At 49.2% G+C, this 17,068-nt stretch overlaps 2 protein-coding genes across 2 annotated transcripts; both read left to right on the plus strand.

Annotated features, from left to right (window-relative positions):
• The first annotated feature begins 110 nt into the window (after positions 1-110).
• Positions 111-16,840, plus strand: AK6 (adenylate kinase 6). Its single transcript, XM_040979061.1, has 5 exons — positions 111-192; positions 2,241-2,333; positions 13,422-13,480; positions 13,580-13,725; positions 16,378-16,840. Exons 1-5 carry the CDS (start codon positions 165-167, stop codon positions 16,568-16,570), a joined length of 519 nt encoding a protein of 172 aa, XP_040834995.1. The 5' UTR covers positions 111-164; the 3' UTR covers positions 16,571-16,840.
• TAF9 (TATA-box binding protein associated factor 9) lies at positions 2,244-4,167 on the plus strand. The gene is made up of 2 exons (XM_040979060.1): positions 2,244-2,333; positions 3,130-4,167. The coding sequence occupies exon 2, from the start codon at positions 3,147-3,149 to the stop codon at positions 3,939-3,941; it is 795 nt and encodes a 264-aa protein (XP_040834994.1). The 5' UTR covers positions 2,244-2,333; positions 3,130-3,146; the 3' UTR covers positions 3,942-4,167.
• Positions 16,841-17,068: the final 228 nt, after the last annotated feature.

Consider the following 17,068-nt stretch of genomic DNA (forward strand, 5'->3'; position numbering starts at 1 on the left):
CGGCGGAGGTGGCTTGGGGACGGGCGCCCGGGCGCGGACTTGGGTTCCTCAGGCCCCGCCGGCGCCAGCCGCCGCCCGCGCTCCGCCCCTTCCGGCTCCTCCTGGCGGTGCGTGAGCCGCGCGCGTGCCGAGAGGAGGTGCTCGGAGGCTCCGCCGGGAGGACTATGTTGCGGCCGAACATTCTGCTCACCGGTCAGGACGCGCGACGGGTAGAGGGGCCCGTTGGAGGGGCCGGGCGGGGGGCCTTGAGGGCGGCTCGGAGAGGCCGGGGGTCGGCGGCTTCTAGAAGCCGGGCTGCGGGATCGGGCGCTCGGGACCGGCGAGCGGGCTCCGTCGTTTGTGTTTTGCCGGTGGAGGTAGGCTGTGGCGTCTTGGGGAGGGTCGATGCCGAGGTCTCTCCTTGAAGAGACGAGCGCGTGCAGGCTCTTCTCGCCCTCGACCGTCGAGGGACGCTTGCGGCCGAGCAAGGCCGCCCGGCTCGGGGTGCGGGTGCATGGGTTTGGGGTGAGGGGTTGTGGCGGAGGCGTGTGGGGCCTCCCTTTGGAGAAAGGAGCTCTGGTGAGGGGCTGGACGGCGCGGCGTGGCCGGGGCCGCTCGTGGGCTCGCTCGCTTCCGGGGGACAGCGATCCATCGGGCTGCAGGTGCGGGGCAGTTAGGATGAAAACAGACGCTCGTTGGCGGAGACCTCTCATGGGTTGTATTTGTTACCACCACGCACCGAAAGACTGTGAACAGCTCGAAGAAATTAGATATTTTGGGTGGAAAAGAGAGGGACAGAGGTGTGTCATCTGGTGGCCAGGGTCTCCCCTGTGCTGGCTCGGATCTGAGCCCCTGGCCATCTTCTGTTCTCTTGGGGCCGTTAGCAGGGAGTGTTAAAAGTCCGGGCTAAAGCCCCCAGGACGTCAGGGTGCGAGCTAGTCAGCCCCCAAAGAACGGCAGAGAGTCTCACTGGTAATGCAAACAGCAAACAGTTTATTGCGCTAGCATGCTGGGGTCAGACGGCACTTGGGGCACGCAGGCCAGCCAAGCAGGGCGATCAGACCCTGAACAGCCCCAGACAGAAGCTTATATAGGCCCTTTGGGGCTGGGAACTACATCAGAAGTAACAACCTTAGACATGTTCGTTTTTATGGCCTTCAGGCACAGGCAGCCTGTTCTGTTCTCATACCCATTATCTATGGCTCATCCCATTCTCACGCCCTTATCTTCCTCCTGTTCCTGGGACCAGAGAAGAATTGCGCCCTTGCCCCCCTGCACCTGAGTTCACAAAGTTGCAGGACAGCAAAGAACGGATTTATCACTAAAGCGGAATCCTCCCAAGCTCCAGGCGCCTCCTGGCCTAGCAAAGTAGCAGTTTTCTCTACACAAAGGAACCTCATCACACTGGCCAACAATAGCGTTTTACCCACACTCTTACAGGAGCTGGGTCGGGCTGCAAGCCTGTCAGGCAGCTCCCTGCTGCATAGTTCCTTCAAGTGTTTTGTTTTTTATTTTTGTTTTTTGTTTTTTTATCATTTAATGAGACTTAACCTTGTGGGTGGCTCACAAATCCTGCCTCAGGGAGCTACACGTGAGCTCCTGTGAGATTCCTTATCAGGCAGGTTTTACAGCATCTGATTGGCTGTGAAACAGCCCAGGGGTCCAGAGCTGGTGGAATGTAGTCAAATACTCTCCTGCAAGTGGAGGTTTCATTCATACCTGTTACAGTGCTCAGATTTAATCCTTTTACTGCCGTTAAAGCTGAGCATCTGAGAACCATGAGTTTGTCTTGCGGTAGAAGTGTTCTAGATGTGAAAGGGGGGAGGGAAAAGGCAGGTCCCTGAGCATGCGCATTGGCACACAGCACGCTTCTCTAGAAAGCCAGTATGCAATGGGCTTGTTAGAAAGGTAGGCCAGAAACTGGTTTATGGTGGCTCCCAGCCCAAGGCTTGTTATGCAAACAATTTCTATATGTTTTTCAATGAAAGCGCATAATGACAGTGGTTTACTTGAGACTTGAGGCTTATTCTGGGCAGTCCTGGGTTGGTGACAGCAGGCAGGATGTGTATCCCGCCCTGGGAGACACGCGGTGACTCTCAGGTTAGCTTGGGAAAGCGTTTTTAATTTGGGAGAGCAGTCAGGCATGTTCTCATCCACTTGTTAGAGAAGCTTCTGTGTGGGTTGTTGCAAAATTCTCAGGGCACAGGAGTTGAAGTGTGAGAATTAACGTTTCATGGGCATCTCTCTGGTTTGTCTTACAGGTACGCCAGGGGTTGGGAAAACTACGCTAGGCAAAGAACTTGCCTCGAGGTCAGGACTGAAATACGTTAATGTGGGTGACTTAGCTCGAGAAGGTAAGAGGCCCTTCAGTGTGGGGTTGGCCCTTCTGTTTGTGTTGTATCTGGCAAGTGTGGCCACTGGGGCTGTTAGGTGTTACCCGAGGGCACAGAGGCAAAGACAGGCTGCCAGTGTGGCATCTGTGCTCCATCCGGGCCCTTGGAAAAGGAAACAGCAAGTGTCCTGTACCATGTCCTGGTTGTCTGGATTATTTCTAGCTCCCAAAGTAGCTAGCAGTTCTTGTGTGAGGATTGTAATGGGGAAGGTTTCCAGGAAGAGATTGGACTTGGGGTCGGCGTGAGGCGGAGGGGAGGGTACTCTAGTTGGGTAGGCACTGGGTGTGTGTGGTGCCCCCCACATAAGGAGGACAGGGAGTGTGTGCCAACCCTGGGAACACAGCCTTTGCAGTGGAATAGGACTCTCACAGTATTGAGTTGGTTGGATGGTTGCATGCCAGCGCACAGCTGCATATATTTCAAAGTAGTATGGTTTTAATTCTTTTTTACTATGTTTTCCCCTAGTTTTTTTTTTCCTTTATTTTTTTCTCTTTTTTTTTAAGTAAATCCTATACTTGCATCATCATCTTTTTATACTCTACAATGATTTTTAACAGGATAGGAATTTAGTACATTTAAGTAATGGGAACTTGAAATATGTTTTGTTAAAATTATTTAACATGATTTAAAATTTTAAAAAAGAATTTTTTTTTTGCAAGAATGTAACACATTTTAAAAATGAAAGTTCCTAGACGTTGCTACTGCTGAAGTATTTCAGTTTGATCTAATCCACATATTTTTTTCGAATGATCCAAAGTCTGATCAGCAGATATCATGGAGTCTGGCAAGATGGCTTCTCCCAAGAGCATGCCGAAAGACGCACAGATGATGGCGCAGATCCTGAAGGATATGGGCATCACAGAATATGAGCCGAGAGTGATAAATCAGATGTTGGAATTTGCCTTCCGATATGTGACCACAATTCTAGATGATGCAAAAATTTACTCAAGCCATGCTAAGAAAGCTACCGTTGACGCAGACGACGTGCGCCTGGCCATCCAGTGCCGCGCGGACCAGTCTTTCACCTCTCCTCCTCCGAGAGATTTTTTGTTAGATATCGCAAGGCAGAGAAATCAAACCCCTCTGCCACTGATCAAACCGTATTCGGGCCCTAGATTGCCACCCGATCGATACTGCTTAACAGCTCCCAACTACAGGCTTAAGTCTTTACAGAAAAAGCCATCCACTTCTGCAGGAAGAATAACAGTGCCCCGGCTCAGTGTCGGGTCGGTCGCCAGCCGACCAAATACGCCCACATTAGGCACGTCGGCTCCGCAGACCATGTCTGTCCCAACTAAAGTGGCTGCTCCGATGTCCCTCACGGGCCAGAGGTTTACCGTGCAGATGCCAGCCTCACAGCCACCTGCTGTGAAGGCATCGCTGCCTGCCACCTCCACGGTTCAGAATGTGCTCATTAACCCCTCGCTGATTGGGTCCAAAAACATTCTGATTACCACCAACATGGTGTCATCCCAAAATACTGCCAATGAGTCGAGTACATTGAAAAGGAAGCGTGAAGATGATGATGATGATGACGATGATGAGGATGATGACTATGACAATTTGTAAGCTCGATGCATGTAACATGTACCCTTGGTCTTGAACCCATTGTACTGCAATTAAACAAGTATGTTCTATGTTTTCAAGCTGTGTTTGAGAAAACTTGTATAGTATTTAATAAGTGTGGTTTTTCAGTTGGACTGTTGAATGTTCTTTAGCAAGATTAATGATGGTTTTTCATAGCTTTCCAGTGTAAAAAAAAAAATAAAGTTGTTTAGCTGTTTGATTATTTACTGTGCAATTATATTTTATAGTTTTTGCGCATTAACAGGAGTAATAGGTGCAGCAACTTCAGGCTATTTTAATCCATTACTGTTGCTGCGTCTCCTCTGGTACCCTTAGATGGTTAGAGCATACGGCGAGCTCTGGTGTAGCAGTCTCTCTTAGCGTGTGTTCTCTCAGATTGTTGAGTTACAACTGACTCGCCAAGGCAAGGTTTTCTCAGAGTGAATCCTCTACTTGGATTTATTTTTCTCAATTCCTCAACTTCTTTTTAATAGATTATTTTTTTCTTAAAGATTTATTTATTTACTGTTTACTTACTTATTTAAAAGCAGAGTTTGAGATCCTCAGTGTGCTGTTTTACTGCCTACATGGCCTCATCGGCCTGGATCCAGGCTGAAGCTAGGAGCCTGGAGCCTCATCAGGGTCTCCCATGGCGGTGTCAAGGCCCCATATTTGGGCTCTTACTGCCTTTGCAGGTCCATTAGCAGGCAGTGGTCAGACGTGTAGCAGTAGGGATTCAAACATGCAACCATTTGGGACTGAGACCCCTACGCCCCACCTTTAGGTACCGTGTTTATATCTCGTTGGTTATATTTAAGCATCCTTGGCATTTAGGATTATTTTTAGTGCAAAGTCATATATAGAGAGAGGAGGAGAGACAGGAAGATCTTGCGTCCAATCAGTCGCTCCCCAAGTGACCCCAATGTCCGGAGCCACACTGATCTGAAACCAGGAGCCTCTTCCACGTCTCCAGCACAGGTGCAGGGTCCCAAGGCTTTGGGCCGTCCTCAACTGCTTTCCCAGGCCACAGGCAGGGAGCTGGATGGGAAGTGGAGTAGCCTATATTAGAACCAGCGCCCATATGCCCATATGGGATCCTGATGCGGTCAAGGCGAGGACTTTAGTCACTAGGCCACCCGCGTCAGGCCCTCAGCTCAGATCTTTAAAAGTGTTCCATTTGAAAGGTACAAAGAGACAGATCTTCCATCTGCTGGTTTGCCCTGTTGCACCCTGGGCTGGGCCAGGCCAAAACCTGGAGTTAGGAACTCCATTTAGGTTTCCCATTTGGGTAGCAGGGACCCAAGTATGCCTGCTGCGGGGCATCAGGAAAGGAGCCGGGTGGGAGGCCGGAGTGGGCTCGATGCCAGGTGCTCTGGTCAGGGGATATGGACATCCCCAGTTGCAGCTGGGCCTGCTAAGCCGCATCTGGGCCAGGCCGAAACCAGGAGCTTCATCTGAGTCTTCCGCGTGGGCACTGGGACCCATGTTTTTGGGCCACCCTCTGCTGCTGTCCCAAGCACTTTCAGCAGGGAGCTGGATCGCAAGCAAAGCAGCAGGGACTGATATTGGTGTCTGTTTTGAAACTGTTGGCGTTGCAGGCGGCAACTTAACATACAGTTCTGTCTCAGGCATGAATAATTGTGCTCAGTTTTGGCTATGTTGAAGTCCCAGCAACTCAGTTGGACATTTCTGAATTTAATGACATATGTACAGAATCTCAGGGTGTATGCGTTCAGGGGAACGGTCTTGCCAAACCAAGGGTGGTAATGTCAGGTTTCTGCGCTGCCTGTAGTCCTGTCCTGTTAGGTGACTGTCCCAGCCCTCCAGGGATGTTGTTTGGTACAACCTAAGCCTTAAGGGAGAGCAGTTTCCTTTCCCTGGTGCCAGACGAGGGGTTGCTGGAATGACCTAACTTGGAGGTGCAGAGTGGTTTCCGGGATGCAATTTGAGCACAGACGCATCCTGTCGCATCTGCCACCTTTCCCACCTAAGTGGCATTGTATTTTTAGAAAAACAGGCTGTCATGTATAAAGCAGTGGCTTGTCAGTGGGTGGGTTTTTACCCCTCAGGAGACATTGTCGCAACTGGGAGAAGGGACTTGGGGAGGGGTGAGGCTTGCTGTTGACAGTTAGTGAATGCCAGGGATTATGCCAGCAGCCTGTAAGGCCACTCCCCTTTCTACTTCCCAGCATTGAGATTGAGAAATCCTATATCCACCTGGCTTTAAACCTTTCTGAATGGGACTTATTGTGAGAGCAGCCATGATCCTTCTAAGAGGTCATCCTTAATCCAGTTGCAGCCAAGACAGAATTACACTGAGAAATAATCTTAGGGGACTGCTATGAGCCAGAAGGTGGCGTACCTGGAAGGGTGCTTTCCTTTCATGGTCTCAAGAGTTCTCAATTGATGCTGTTTTCCAGAGGCAAACATTCAGTTTCGGTAGCATCTTTAACTTTCCTGACACCATTTTGTCAAGGTTGTTTTTTTTTTCCCCCCAAGATTTATTTGTTTGAAAGACAGAGTTCTGGAGAGAAACACTGAGAAATTGCATTTGCTGTTTTTCTCTTTTTTTAAAGATGTGTTCGAAAAGTAGGTTTTACAGAGGAGAGTCGGAAATCTTCCATGTGCCGGTTCATTCCCCAATTGGCCACAACAGCTAGAGCTGAGCTGATCCAAAGCTGGGAACCAGGAGCTTCTTCTGGGTCTCTCACATTGCTGCAGGGGCCCAAGGACCTGCCGCTTTCCCAGGCCACTAGCAGAGAGCTCGATTGGAAGTGGAGCAGCCGGGACATGAACTAGTGCCCATGCTTCATGCCGACGCTGCCGGCAGAGGATTAGCAGGGTACAGTGCCACACCAGTCAGATGGTCAGAACTTGGCCAACTTGCTATGGGCAGAACTTGGCCAATCCTATGCCAGGAGCCAGGTGTTTCTTCTGGGTCTTCCACGTGGGTTCAGAGTGCAAGGACAAGAGACCTTCTGCCACCTTTCACGGTCACAGAAGCAAGGGAGTGGGGCATGAGCAGAGATGACCCTGTGTCCACATGGGATGCCAGCACTGGAGGTGAGGGCTTTTCCCAAAAGCCAGCAACACCACAGCACCATTTTACCATCTTGAGCCTGTTCCTACTCCAGTATTCCCAAAGATCCAGGTGAAAAAATTCCCGGGGAAATAGTGGGTGCATTGCAGGTAGAGATCTTTTTTTTTTTTAAAGATTTATTTTTATTATTTTTTATTGGAAAGGCGGATATACAGAGAGGAAGATCTTCTGTCCAATGATTCACTCCCCAAGTGAGCGCAACGGCCGATGCTATGCCGGTCCGTAGCCAGGAGCCTCTTCCGGGTCTCCCACATGGGTGCAGGGTCCCAAAGCCTTGGGCCGTCCTCGACTGCTTTCCCGGGCCACAGGCGGGGAGCTGGAAGGGAAGCGGAGCTGCTGGGATTAGAACCAGCGCCCATATGGCATCCCGAGGTGTGCAAGGCGAGGACCGTAACCACTGCGCCACCGCGCCGGGCCCGCAGGTAGAGATCTTAAGGTATGCAGCACGTACGTCATACTTCCAGAAACCAGGGGTTGGCAAGCTACTGGTTTTTTTTTTCCTCCCCCCTGTGATTCGAAGACTGAACTAAACAGCCTTAAGTGCATATTATCTGACCCTTTGCAGAAAAGATCTGCGAATCCCTGCTCTAACCTCTTCTGAACCCGACTGCTGCCCCATCAGCTACCCCTGGAAGACTGAAACTAATCAGTCCCATTGTCCCTTCTCCGCCTCTGTTCCTCCCACGGGTCCCCTGCAGCCACTTCCTCTGACGGTCTGCTGAGGACCCTGAAGCCACCATCTAGGCAATCTATCATCGAAGCAGCCCTGTTTCTAGACCCCTACATCAGCCCTGTTAGTTGCCAAGTGATATCCAGTGTTGCACAAAGTAAGTCCATGCTCCCTGGCTCCACAGGCGTCCTTGACCTCTAAACCCCATGATAGCTTGGCACAGCTTCTAGTGTCCCTAGCCCAAGGCTGCAGGTGCTGTGCCAGACTCCCGGAATCAGAAAGCTCTTCAGCATCTCTTCCACTCCTCTTCTGCATTGTCATTTCCTTTAGAAGGTGGAGAGGGGAAATGACACGATTTGAACCCGAGCTGTGCAGTCTGCAGGGGTCACGGTTCACTCTCCGGCCGGCCCCTTGCTGCTTTCTGCACTGTGTTCACAGTACGTTGTTGTTGTTACGTAGATGATCTCCCACCGCCAGTTTCAGTACATGCTGCTCTCTAAACGTGGAGATCCTGTTATCTGCCTTACAAACAACCCCTTGTCCAGAACAGCTGCCCACTTAAATGTCACATCTTGGTCTCTAACTTTATGTGAACTTCATGACTTTTCTTCTCTCTACCTAAAAACGCTCTGAAAGCACGGCGTCCTTTTGGCACTGTGGCTTGTAACATGCAGTACATATAAATGTGTGGCTATGTAGTTTGTTTCCAAAGGAAGACATATGAGTTGTTTTAATTATTGACAGCAGCATAAAAAGAAATATTTAGTCTCAGTATAAGTAACAGCGTTAAGGAAGATGTCATCATTTAATACTAGAAAAGAACTTTTAATATAAAAATTAGCAGCATAAGTCTGACCCCCATAATCAATTTTTTCTGAAATTAAAATGTCTTAAAAGTTTGAGGGTATTTTTTTTCCTACATTTTCATTTGAAAGTCAAAGATGGAGATTTTCCGTCTAACTAGTTCACTCCCCCAGTGCCTGGGCAGGAATGAGTCGGAGCCAGGAGCCCAGCACTCAGTTGGGTCTCCCATGTGGACAGTAGGGAACCAAGGACTGAGTCATCACGTACTTCCCGCCAGGGTGTGCATTCGCAAGAAACTGGCCGGGAAGCAGAGAAGCCAGGCACTCTGGTAGGGACTGTGCTGGTAAATGCTCACCCCTCTAACATAGCTGTATTTGGATTTTCTTGAAGCCATAAAACTTATATTTTTTGAAAGATGTGTTTCTTTTTATTGGAAAAGCAGATTTACAGAGAGAAGGAGAAGCAAAGATCTGTCCACTGGTTCATTCCCCAAGTGACCACAGCAACCGGAGCTGAGCTGATCCGAAGCCAGGAGTCAGGAGCTTCCTCCAGGTCTCCCACACAGGTCCAGGGTCCGGAGGCTTTGGGCCATTGTCTACTGCCTTCCCAGGCCACAGGCATGGAGTTGGAAGGGAAGCAGAGCTGCTGGGGTATGAACTGGCACCTTGTATGGGATCCAGTGCAAGCAAGGGAAGGACTTTAGCCAGTGGGTTACTGCACCAAACTCCATAAAACTTTCTTTTTTTTTTTTTTTTTTGACAGGGAAAGATCTTTCCATCTGTTAATTCACTCCCCAGGTAGATAAAACAGCTTGAACTGGGCTGGTCCGGAGCCAGGAGCCAAGAGCTCCCATGTGGTTGTAGGGACCCAAGGAGTTAGTCCAGCTTCTGCTGCTTTCCCAGGCGCATTAGCAGAAGGCTTCATTGGAAGTGGACCAGCCAAGGCTTGAACCAGCATCCATAAGGGATGTGGGTCCCAAGCCATAAAAGTGTCATAAAAAATTGACTTAATTTTCTCATCTTCCATCTAACCAAATCGAACTTTCAGTGTCCACTGTAGTATATCCTTATGTCTAGATAACTATAGGTTTCCTTGCAGAGGAAGTGAATCTAGCCTAGATTCCCCCTTTTTGACATTCATTTGAAAAGTTTGAAATCCATGTGATTGTCTCCATTCTGCAATCACTAGCCTAGAACATATCACGATGGTCGCTCCTCTACCCTCCATCAGTGCCCTGCTGCCTTTGCTGCCTAACTCCTCATTCTCCACCCGCAAACCAAAACTAGTTTTGAAAACTTGGGAAATGGACGTCACCTCATGTTTCTAAAGCTGTAGGATTCCCTCTGAAGTCAGCACAGCCTTAAGGGCCCTCTGCAATCTGACCTCCACCTGCATGTCCCCCTCACCACCTCTTCTGCTGTTCTGGAACCTTCCGTGCCTTGAAAGGGCCTGATCTCCACTCTGCTCTGCCTGCTTCCCTTCCTTGCTCACTGCTTCAGGTCTGCCCGGAAGTCCTCTCCTCCAGGAAACTTTCTGATGTCCCAAGTTAATGGGAGGTGACCACCCACTGTTGCCACAGGACCGTGGACTCTAAGTCCCAGGTGATCTGTTCTCTAATGAGGCAGACTCCTTGAGGCAAGGACAGTGTGTCCTGCTCATTTAATTCACTATTACATCCTCGTCGTCCCTTTAGTCATTGTGCCTGGTGTTTGATACATGTCTTTGAAATGAATGTTTTAAAAGGATTCAAGTATTAAAATCCATTATCATAAGACATTTTGCATTGCATTATAAAGACATTACTTCTAAAAGGTCATAATGCTATAAATGGCAGCACAGTTTTTTAAAAGATTATTTCTATTGGAAAGTCAGATTTACAGAGGAGGAGACAGAGAGGAAAATCTTCCCATCGGATGATTTACTCCCCTAGTGGCTGCCACCGCCACTTGATCTGAAGCCAGGAACCCAGAGCCTCTTCCGCATCTCCCACACAGGTGCAGGGCCGTCCTCGACTGCTTTCCCAGACCACAAGCAGGGAGGTGGATGGGAAGCAGGACCGCCGGAATTTGAACTGGCATCCATATGGGATCCTGGCACGTGCGAGGTGAGGATTTTAGCCGCTCGGCTACAGTGCCAGACCCAGCGCCGAGTTCAGTACTGTTTTAGAAACAAGAAATTAAGCCATGAAGAAACCTTTGTCTCCTCAAGATTACCACATTGTCCACAATAGGTGTGAGTACTGATGGGTTATGTGGCATTGTTTCAAACACTGGTGCAGGTGGCTGTTCCTCCACATCAGGACTCCACCCACAGACTCAACCAACTGCAAGTCAAAACCATCAGGAAAGGTATTAGCATCTTGATGTAGTACGCTAAGCCTCCAGCTGCAGGACCAGCACCCCACATCGGTGCTGGACTCCACATCGGTGCTGGTTTGTAGCAGCTCTACCTCCAGTCCAACCCTGCTTATCGCCTGAGAGGGCAGGAGGGGGGGCTCAAATCCTTGGGCTCCTGCACCCCATAGAAGGCCCAGAGAAGTCTCCTGGCTCCTGGCTTCACATTGGCTTGGCTCTGACAGTTTCCAGGCAATTGGGGAGTGAATCAGAGAATGGGAAATCTCTGTCTCCTCTCTCACTCCCTTTCTTCCTTCCTTTCTCTCTCTCTCTCTTTCTAAATTATTTTATTTTTATTGGAAAGGCAGATATTCAGAGAGGAGAAACAGGAAGATCTTCCTTTCACTGGTCCACTCCGCGAGTGGACGCAACAGCTGGAGCTGAGCCGATCCAAAGCCAGGAGCCAGGAGCCTCTTCCAGATCTCCTACACATGGGCAGAGGCCAAAGGACCTGAGCCATTTTCACTGCTTCCCAAGGGCACAAGTAGGGAGCTGTATTGGAAGAACAGCTGCCAGGACATAAACTGGTGCCAGGGCCAAAGGTGGGGCTTAGCCTAGTATGCCACAGTGCCAGGCCCAGACTTTTCCACTAGTTTTGTGTTAATGAAGAAGTTAGTTCTTCAGAGTTTGTGGCATAAAGTAAAGGCAGTTTTCTGAATCGCTACCTAGTTTTCTCCACACGAAGACAGTTTATACATTTTTGACTGAAAGAGCCCCGAGCAGCAGCCCAGTGAGGCCAGGGCGAGGATGGTGGGGCACAGGTCAGTGCCCAGACCTCCCAGGCCAGACAGAATCCCAGCTGCCTCGGAGCCCTCCTGTCATCCAGAGCTAATGGCAGTCTGATGTTTCCCTGTCCCAAAATACTAGGGCGGAAGAGGTGGGAAGACTCGCCATACACAGTAAGATGCTTTTAGGGATGGCCAGAGGGTGGTGTAAGCCTGAGGGTACGTGCTGTGGCAGAGCAGAGAAAGCTGCTGCCCGCTGTGCCAGCGTACCAGTTGGAATCTGGGTACCAGTTGGAATCCCTGCTGCTCCACTTCCTTGCTCATGTGCCTGGGAAAGCAACAGGAGGTGGCCCAAGTTCATCTTCATGGGAGATTCATGAAAAGCTTCCAGCTCCTGGCTTTGGATTGACCGTTGTGTTCATTTGGGGAGTGAACAAGCAGGTGGAAGACCTCTCTCTGTCTACATCGCTCTGTAACTGCTTTTATTTTTGTTAAGATTTATTTATTTTTCTTGCAGAGTCAGATATAGAGAGGAGGAGAGACAGAGAGGAAGATCCTCCATCTGATGATTCACTCCCCAAGTGACCACAATGGCTGGTGCTGTGCCGATCTGAAGCCAGGAACCAGGAGGCAGGAACCTCCTCCAGGTCTCCCACATGGGTGCAGGGTCCCAAGGCTTTGGGCCGTCCTCCACTGCTTTCCCAGGCCACAAGCAGGGAGCTGGATGGGAAGTGGAGCTGCCAGGATTAGAACCAGTGCTCATATGGGATCCCAGTGCTCAAGGCCAGGACTTTAGCCACTAGGCCATAACTTTAAAAAAAAAAATTTATTTTTTAAGTTTCATATCCTTGGCCTAATAAATCACTTTCTCTCTTTTTAGTGTTTATTTTACTTTTTTGAAAGGCAGAATCACAGGGGGATAGGCCTGTCTCGTGGTTGCTTTCTGATAAGGCCACGATGGCTTGGGCTGGACCAGGCTGAAACCAGGAGAACTGTATGCCATCCCGGTCTCCCACAGGGGTGGCAGGAATACTGCTGCTTCCCAGGCACATTGGCAGGAAGCCCGATCGAAAGTGGAGCAGCCAGAACTAGAACTGTCGCTTCTATGGGGTGTGAGCATGGTAGGCCCCAGCTCAGTGTTGTGTGCCACAGCTCCTGTCCCTGAAACTCTGTTCTTATGTATGCGTTTGTATCTTTCCGTGTTTCCCCTTGCTACCAATCTCTTAACTTGGAAAAAAAAAGTTTTCATTACCTCAAAAATTGTGAAGTTGTTTATTCAGAAAGGCTCAGTTACATAGAGAGGGAGAGAGAGATTTTTCTATCCAGCACCTCACTCCCCCGGTAGTTGCAGTGGCCAGGGCTGGGCCACACAGAAGCCAGGAGCCAGTCATTTCTTTAGGGTCTTCCACATGGGTAAGGGGGTTCAAGCACTTGGGCCATCTGCTGCTGCTTTCCCAGGCACACTGGCAGGAAGCTGGATCGGAAGTGGGGCACTGGGAACTTGAACTAGCACTCATATGGAATACTGGTGTCACGGGCAAAGCCTTTACGCGGTACGCAACACTGGCTCGTTGAGTCGCTGTGTAGTTGATGTTTAAAACAGTTTTAGATATGTTTATTTTGCTACTCATAGTTCCCTCAGCATAAAATTCTGCTGTATCAGTATTGTTCCTTGCATTTGATATGCCTGTGACATCTGCTGGTTAGTGATTTTCCCACTTAAAAAGAGTAAGCCATGATGTATTTTTCTTGAAAATGCAGTTTTAACAGGTCAGCATCGTTCTCTTGCAGGGGAGCTATATGATGGCTTTGATGAAGAGTATAATTGTCCCATTTTAGATGAAGACAGAGTAAGTATGACTTCTCACGAAGTCTGTGTTTGTTGAATTTCCCCGGAAGGTTGACGCCAGTTTTCTTCTTTCCTCCTTTCTCCTTGGTCTTCCTTCCAGGTGATAGACGAGCTGGATCACCAGATGAGAGAAGGGGGGGTTATCGTCGATTACCACGGCTGTGATTTTTTCCCCGAACGTTGGTTTCACATAGTTTTTGTGCTAAGAGCAGATACCAGTGTGCTGTACAAAAGACTGGAAACAAGGTAAGAAAAAAAAAAAATTTGAATTCTTATTCAAGTGTAATATAGGCAAGTGTAATAAGTGTAATCCAGAACCCCGAAACTGGCCATACCATTGCGATAAATGATTTTATTTCAAAGTGTGACCATGCCAGTTTGGTGCGAGGCCACACCTTGTGGTTCCATCATTCTGAATCGAAGAGACAGGTGTGTCTGTGTGTATGTGTTAGCTGCAGGCAAGTGGTTTAACTCAGGAATGAGCGTGTCAGCTGAGAGTCTGGTTCCCTAACATGTACCGCGGGGACACCCTTTGGGCCGTGCCTTCTCTGATAAGCCAGCTTTCCCAGGAGAACAGCCCGGCCGGTGACTTCCTGTTTGTTACCTGGATGGCTGTGATTCATTCCAGTTGTCCCTACGCCAGAGATGGAGAGGATAAGGCAGAGCCAGCCCGAGTAAATACTTTACAGTCTTCAAGAACTGCTTGAGTTAATCCTCACCAGTACAGCGGCAGCTTTGACCTTAATGGCAAGAAAAAAAAACCAAACAGATTTTAGCCAAAGCTGTTTTGCACTGTCTTTGATCCGCACTGAGCAGCTGGCCGGGGGTCTCAGGAAGACCCCGGGCTTTGCCTAAGGTCCAGGGTTTGTGGTTCTCCCTGACTCCCTGCTGTCGGGCAGGCTGTTTGTAAACTGCACGGAGGGTACAATAGAACAGCTAATGGGAAATTAAGTTGGAGTTGGATGGAAAACTTCCACCTTTCTTCTGTAGGCGGTGAAAGGCCATTGGAAGTTTTTGAGCATTGAAGTATTACAGTCTGCGTGGTGTGGTATATGTCCCTTTCAATTAACTTCAACTTTTGATGAAAATGTTTGTATTTCTATAAATAGTCAAGAACTGGGCCTGGCGGCATGGCCTAGCGGCTAAAGTCCTCACCTTGAATGCGCCAGGATCCCATATGGCTGCCAGTTCTAATCCCGGCAGCTCCACTTCCCATCCAGCTCCTGCTTGTGGCCTGGGAAAGCAGTAGAGGACGGCCCAGAGCCTTGGGACACTGCACCTGTGTGGGAGACCTAGAAGAGGCTCCTGGCTCCTGGCTTTGGATTGGCACAGCACCGGCCATTGTGGTCACTTGGGGAGTGAATCATCAGATGGAGGATCTTCCTCTCTGTCTCTCCTCCTCTCTATATCTGACTTTGCAATAAAAATAAATAAATCTAAAAAATTATAAGAAAAAAGTCAAGAACTAAAGATATCAAACAATTAAGAGAGATAATGAATGTTTTTGTATTTTAACCACTGATTTATTTATTCGAAAGATGCAGAGGCAGTAGCAGATTTTCTGTCTATTGGTTGGCTCTCTGGATGGTCATGGTGGCTGGGCTGGGGCAAGGTTGATGCCATGAGCCGTTAACTCCAGCGGGGTCTCCCACGTGGGTTCAGGGGCTCTCAGCCTCGGGCCCTCCACGCCGCTGTCCCAGGCCTGTGGCCAGGGAGCCGGACTGCGTGGCTGCCCATGCCTGTGTTGAAGGTGGTAGCAACACAGGCCCCAATGTTCTCTGGCCATGTCTGTATCTTCCAACTGCTTTGCCTAATTTCAACTGCGTCGCATCTCTTTATTGTTAAGTTGTAAGTGTTCTTTTTGTATTTCAGATGCAAATCCTTTAAAAGCTACACTCGGCAAATATTTTCTTCAATTGTGTGGGTTGTCTTTTCCATGAAATTAGTCACCTTTTGTTAGGGGCTTTGATTTCATTATGATTGATAAAGAGTTGAGTATGAGTTTGTAGCTTTTTAAGCTAGAGATTTAGTTGACTAATTTGCATGTGCCTAAAGAGCACGTAAATTAATTGCTCATTATCTTTGCAATTATACATGTACAGACAAGCCATCAGGTGTTCAGCTCGCATATGATATTCGTGGTCGCATACATTTCATTTTCTTTATCTCATGATTGAGGACCTCTGGCTGGAGGCAGGCGGTTCTCAGGGTTACTGATGGGTTGGTAATCCAGGGCCTGCCGCACCTGATGGGGGTCACCTCACTGCTCAGCTCCGTGTCAGGGAAGCCTCTCGCATCTGCAGGCGACAGTCCCTGGCCTAGACAGAGGGGCCACCTCGCTGCTCAGCTCCGTGTCAGGGAAGCCTCTCGCATCTGCAGGCGACAGTCCCTGCCCTAGACAGAGGGGCCACCTCGCTGCTCAACTCCGTGTCAGGGAAGCCTCTCGCATCTGCAGGCGACAGTCCCTGCCCTAGACAGAGGGGCCACCTCGCTGCTCAGCTCTGTGTCAGGGAAGCCTCTCGCGTCTGCAGGCGACAGTCTCTGCCCTAGACAGGCGACAGTCCCTGCCCTAGACAGAGGGGCCACCTCGCTGCTCAGCTCTGTGTCAGGGAAGCCTCTCGCGTCTGCAGGCGACAGTCTCTGCCCTAGACAGGCGACAGTCCCTGCCCTAGACAGAGGGGCCACCTCGCTGCTCAGCTCCGTGTCAGGGAAGCCTCTCGCGTCTGCAGGCGACAGTCCCTGCCCTAGCTCCAGGCACTGAGAGCAGGAGTTCTGTGCTGGATTTTTTTTTTTTTCTTGTATTCAAAATGTCCAGTGTGTGTTTTTTTCCTGGAACTCCAGCTGATACCAGTTAACAACAATGTGCTTCCTTTCTTGCCTGATCTCTTTGGCTTCCAGGGGTTATAGTGAGAAGAAACTAAACGACAACATTCAGTGTGAGATTTTCCAGGTTCTTTACGAAGAGGCCATGGAGTCATACAAGGAGGAGATCGTGCATCAGTTGCCCAGCAACAAACCGGAAGAGCTGGAGGAAAACCTGTGTCAGATCCTGCAGTGGATCGAGCAGTGGGTCAAGGACCACAACCCCTGACTCACCGGGCGGGCCTCTTCTCACTGCTGTCTGCCCACGCCGCAGCAGCAGCTGTGTGGTGTGAAGGTTTCTCCCTCCATTTCTTTTTCTCCATGAGAAAACTTTGCAACCTTAAGTGTCATGAATATAATATTAAGGATTGAGAATGAAGATTATTAAATGTTCAGATTGTCCGGTAATAAGCAAGTACGAATCAGTGATTGGGCAATGGAAGCCTGTAACAAGAAATTGCAGATAATCTCTTAATAAAATCAAAGATAAAATATCAGAGTATTGCCTTTTTTTTTTTTTTTTTTGCTTTTTAAATTTCTCTTGTCATTTACAGACAACAAATCTCATGTATTTCACATGTACAGTTTTAGGAATATTCTGATAATTTCCCACCCGGACTCATTTTGAATTATTGCAATGACATGCTTTAAATTTCTAATCTTGGGCCCGGCACTATAGTGTAGTGGTTAAAGTCCTGGCCTTGCTCACCCCGGATCCCATATGGTC

Source organism: Ochotona curzoniae, unplaced genomic scaffold, assembly GCF_017591425.1.
Source record: "Ochotona curzoniae isolate NIBS_2020 unplaced genomic scaffold, NIBS_Ocur_1.0 contig_293, whole genome shotgun sequence".
Taxonomy (NCBI): Eukaryota; Metazoa; Chordata; class Mammalia; order Lagomorpha; family Ochotonidae; genus Ochotona; species Ochotona curzoniae.

What these genes read in the sequence shown, in the direction of transcription:
- AK6 (XM_040979061.1), top strand. Translation starts at nt 165, where the DNA reads ATGTTGCGGCCGAACATTCTGCTCACCG. An exon ending in GCCGAACATTCTGCTCACCG is followed by an intron (nt 193 to 2,240) that starts GTCAGGACGCGC and finishes TTTGTCTTACAG; the next exon opens with GTACGCCAGGGGTTGGGAAA. An exon ending in GGGTGACTTAGCTCGAGAAG is followed by an intron (nt 2,334 to 13,421) that starts GTAAGAGGCCCT and finishes GTTCTCTTGCAG; the next exon opens with GGGAGCTATATGATGGCTTT.
- TAF9 (XM_040979060.1), top strand. Translation starts at nt 3,147, where the DNA reads ATGGAGTCTGGCAAGATGGCTTCTCCCAAGAGCATGCCGAAAGACGCA.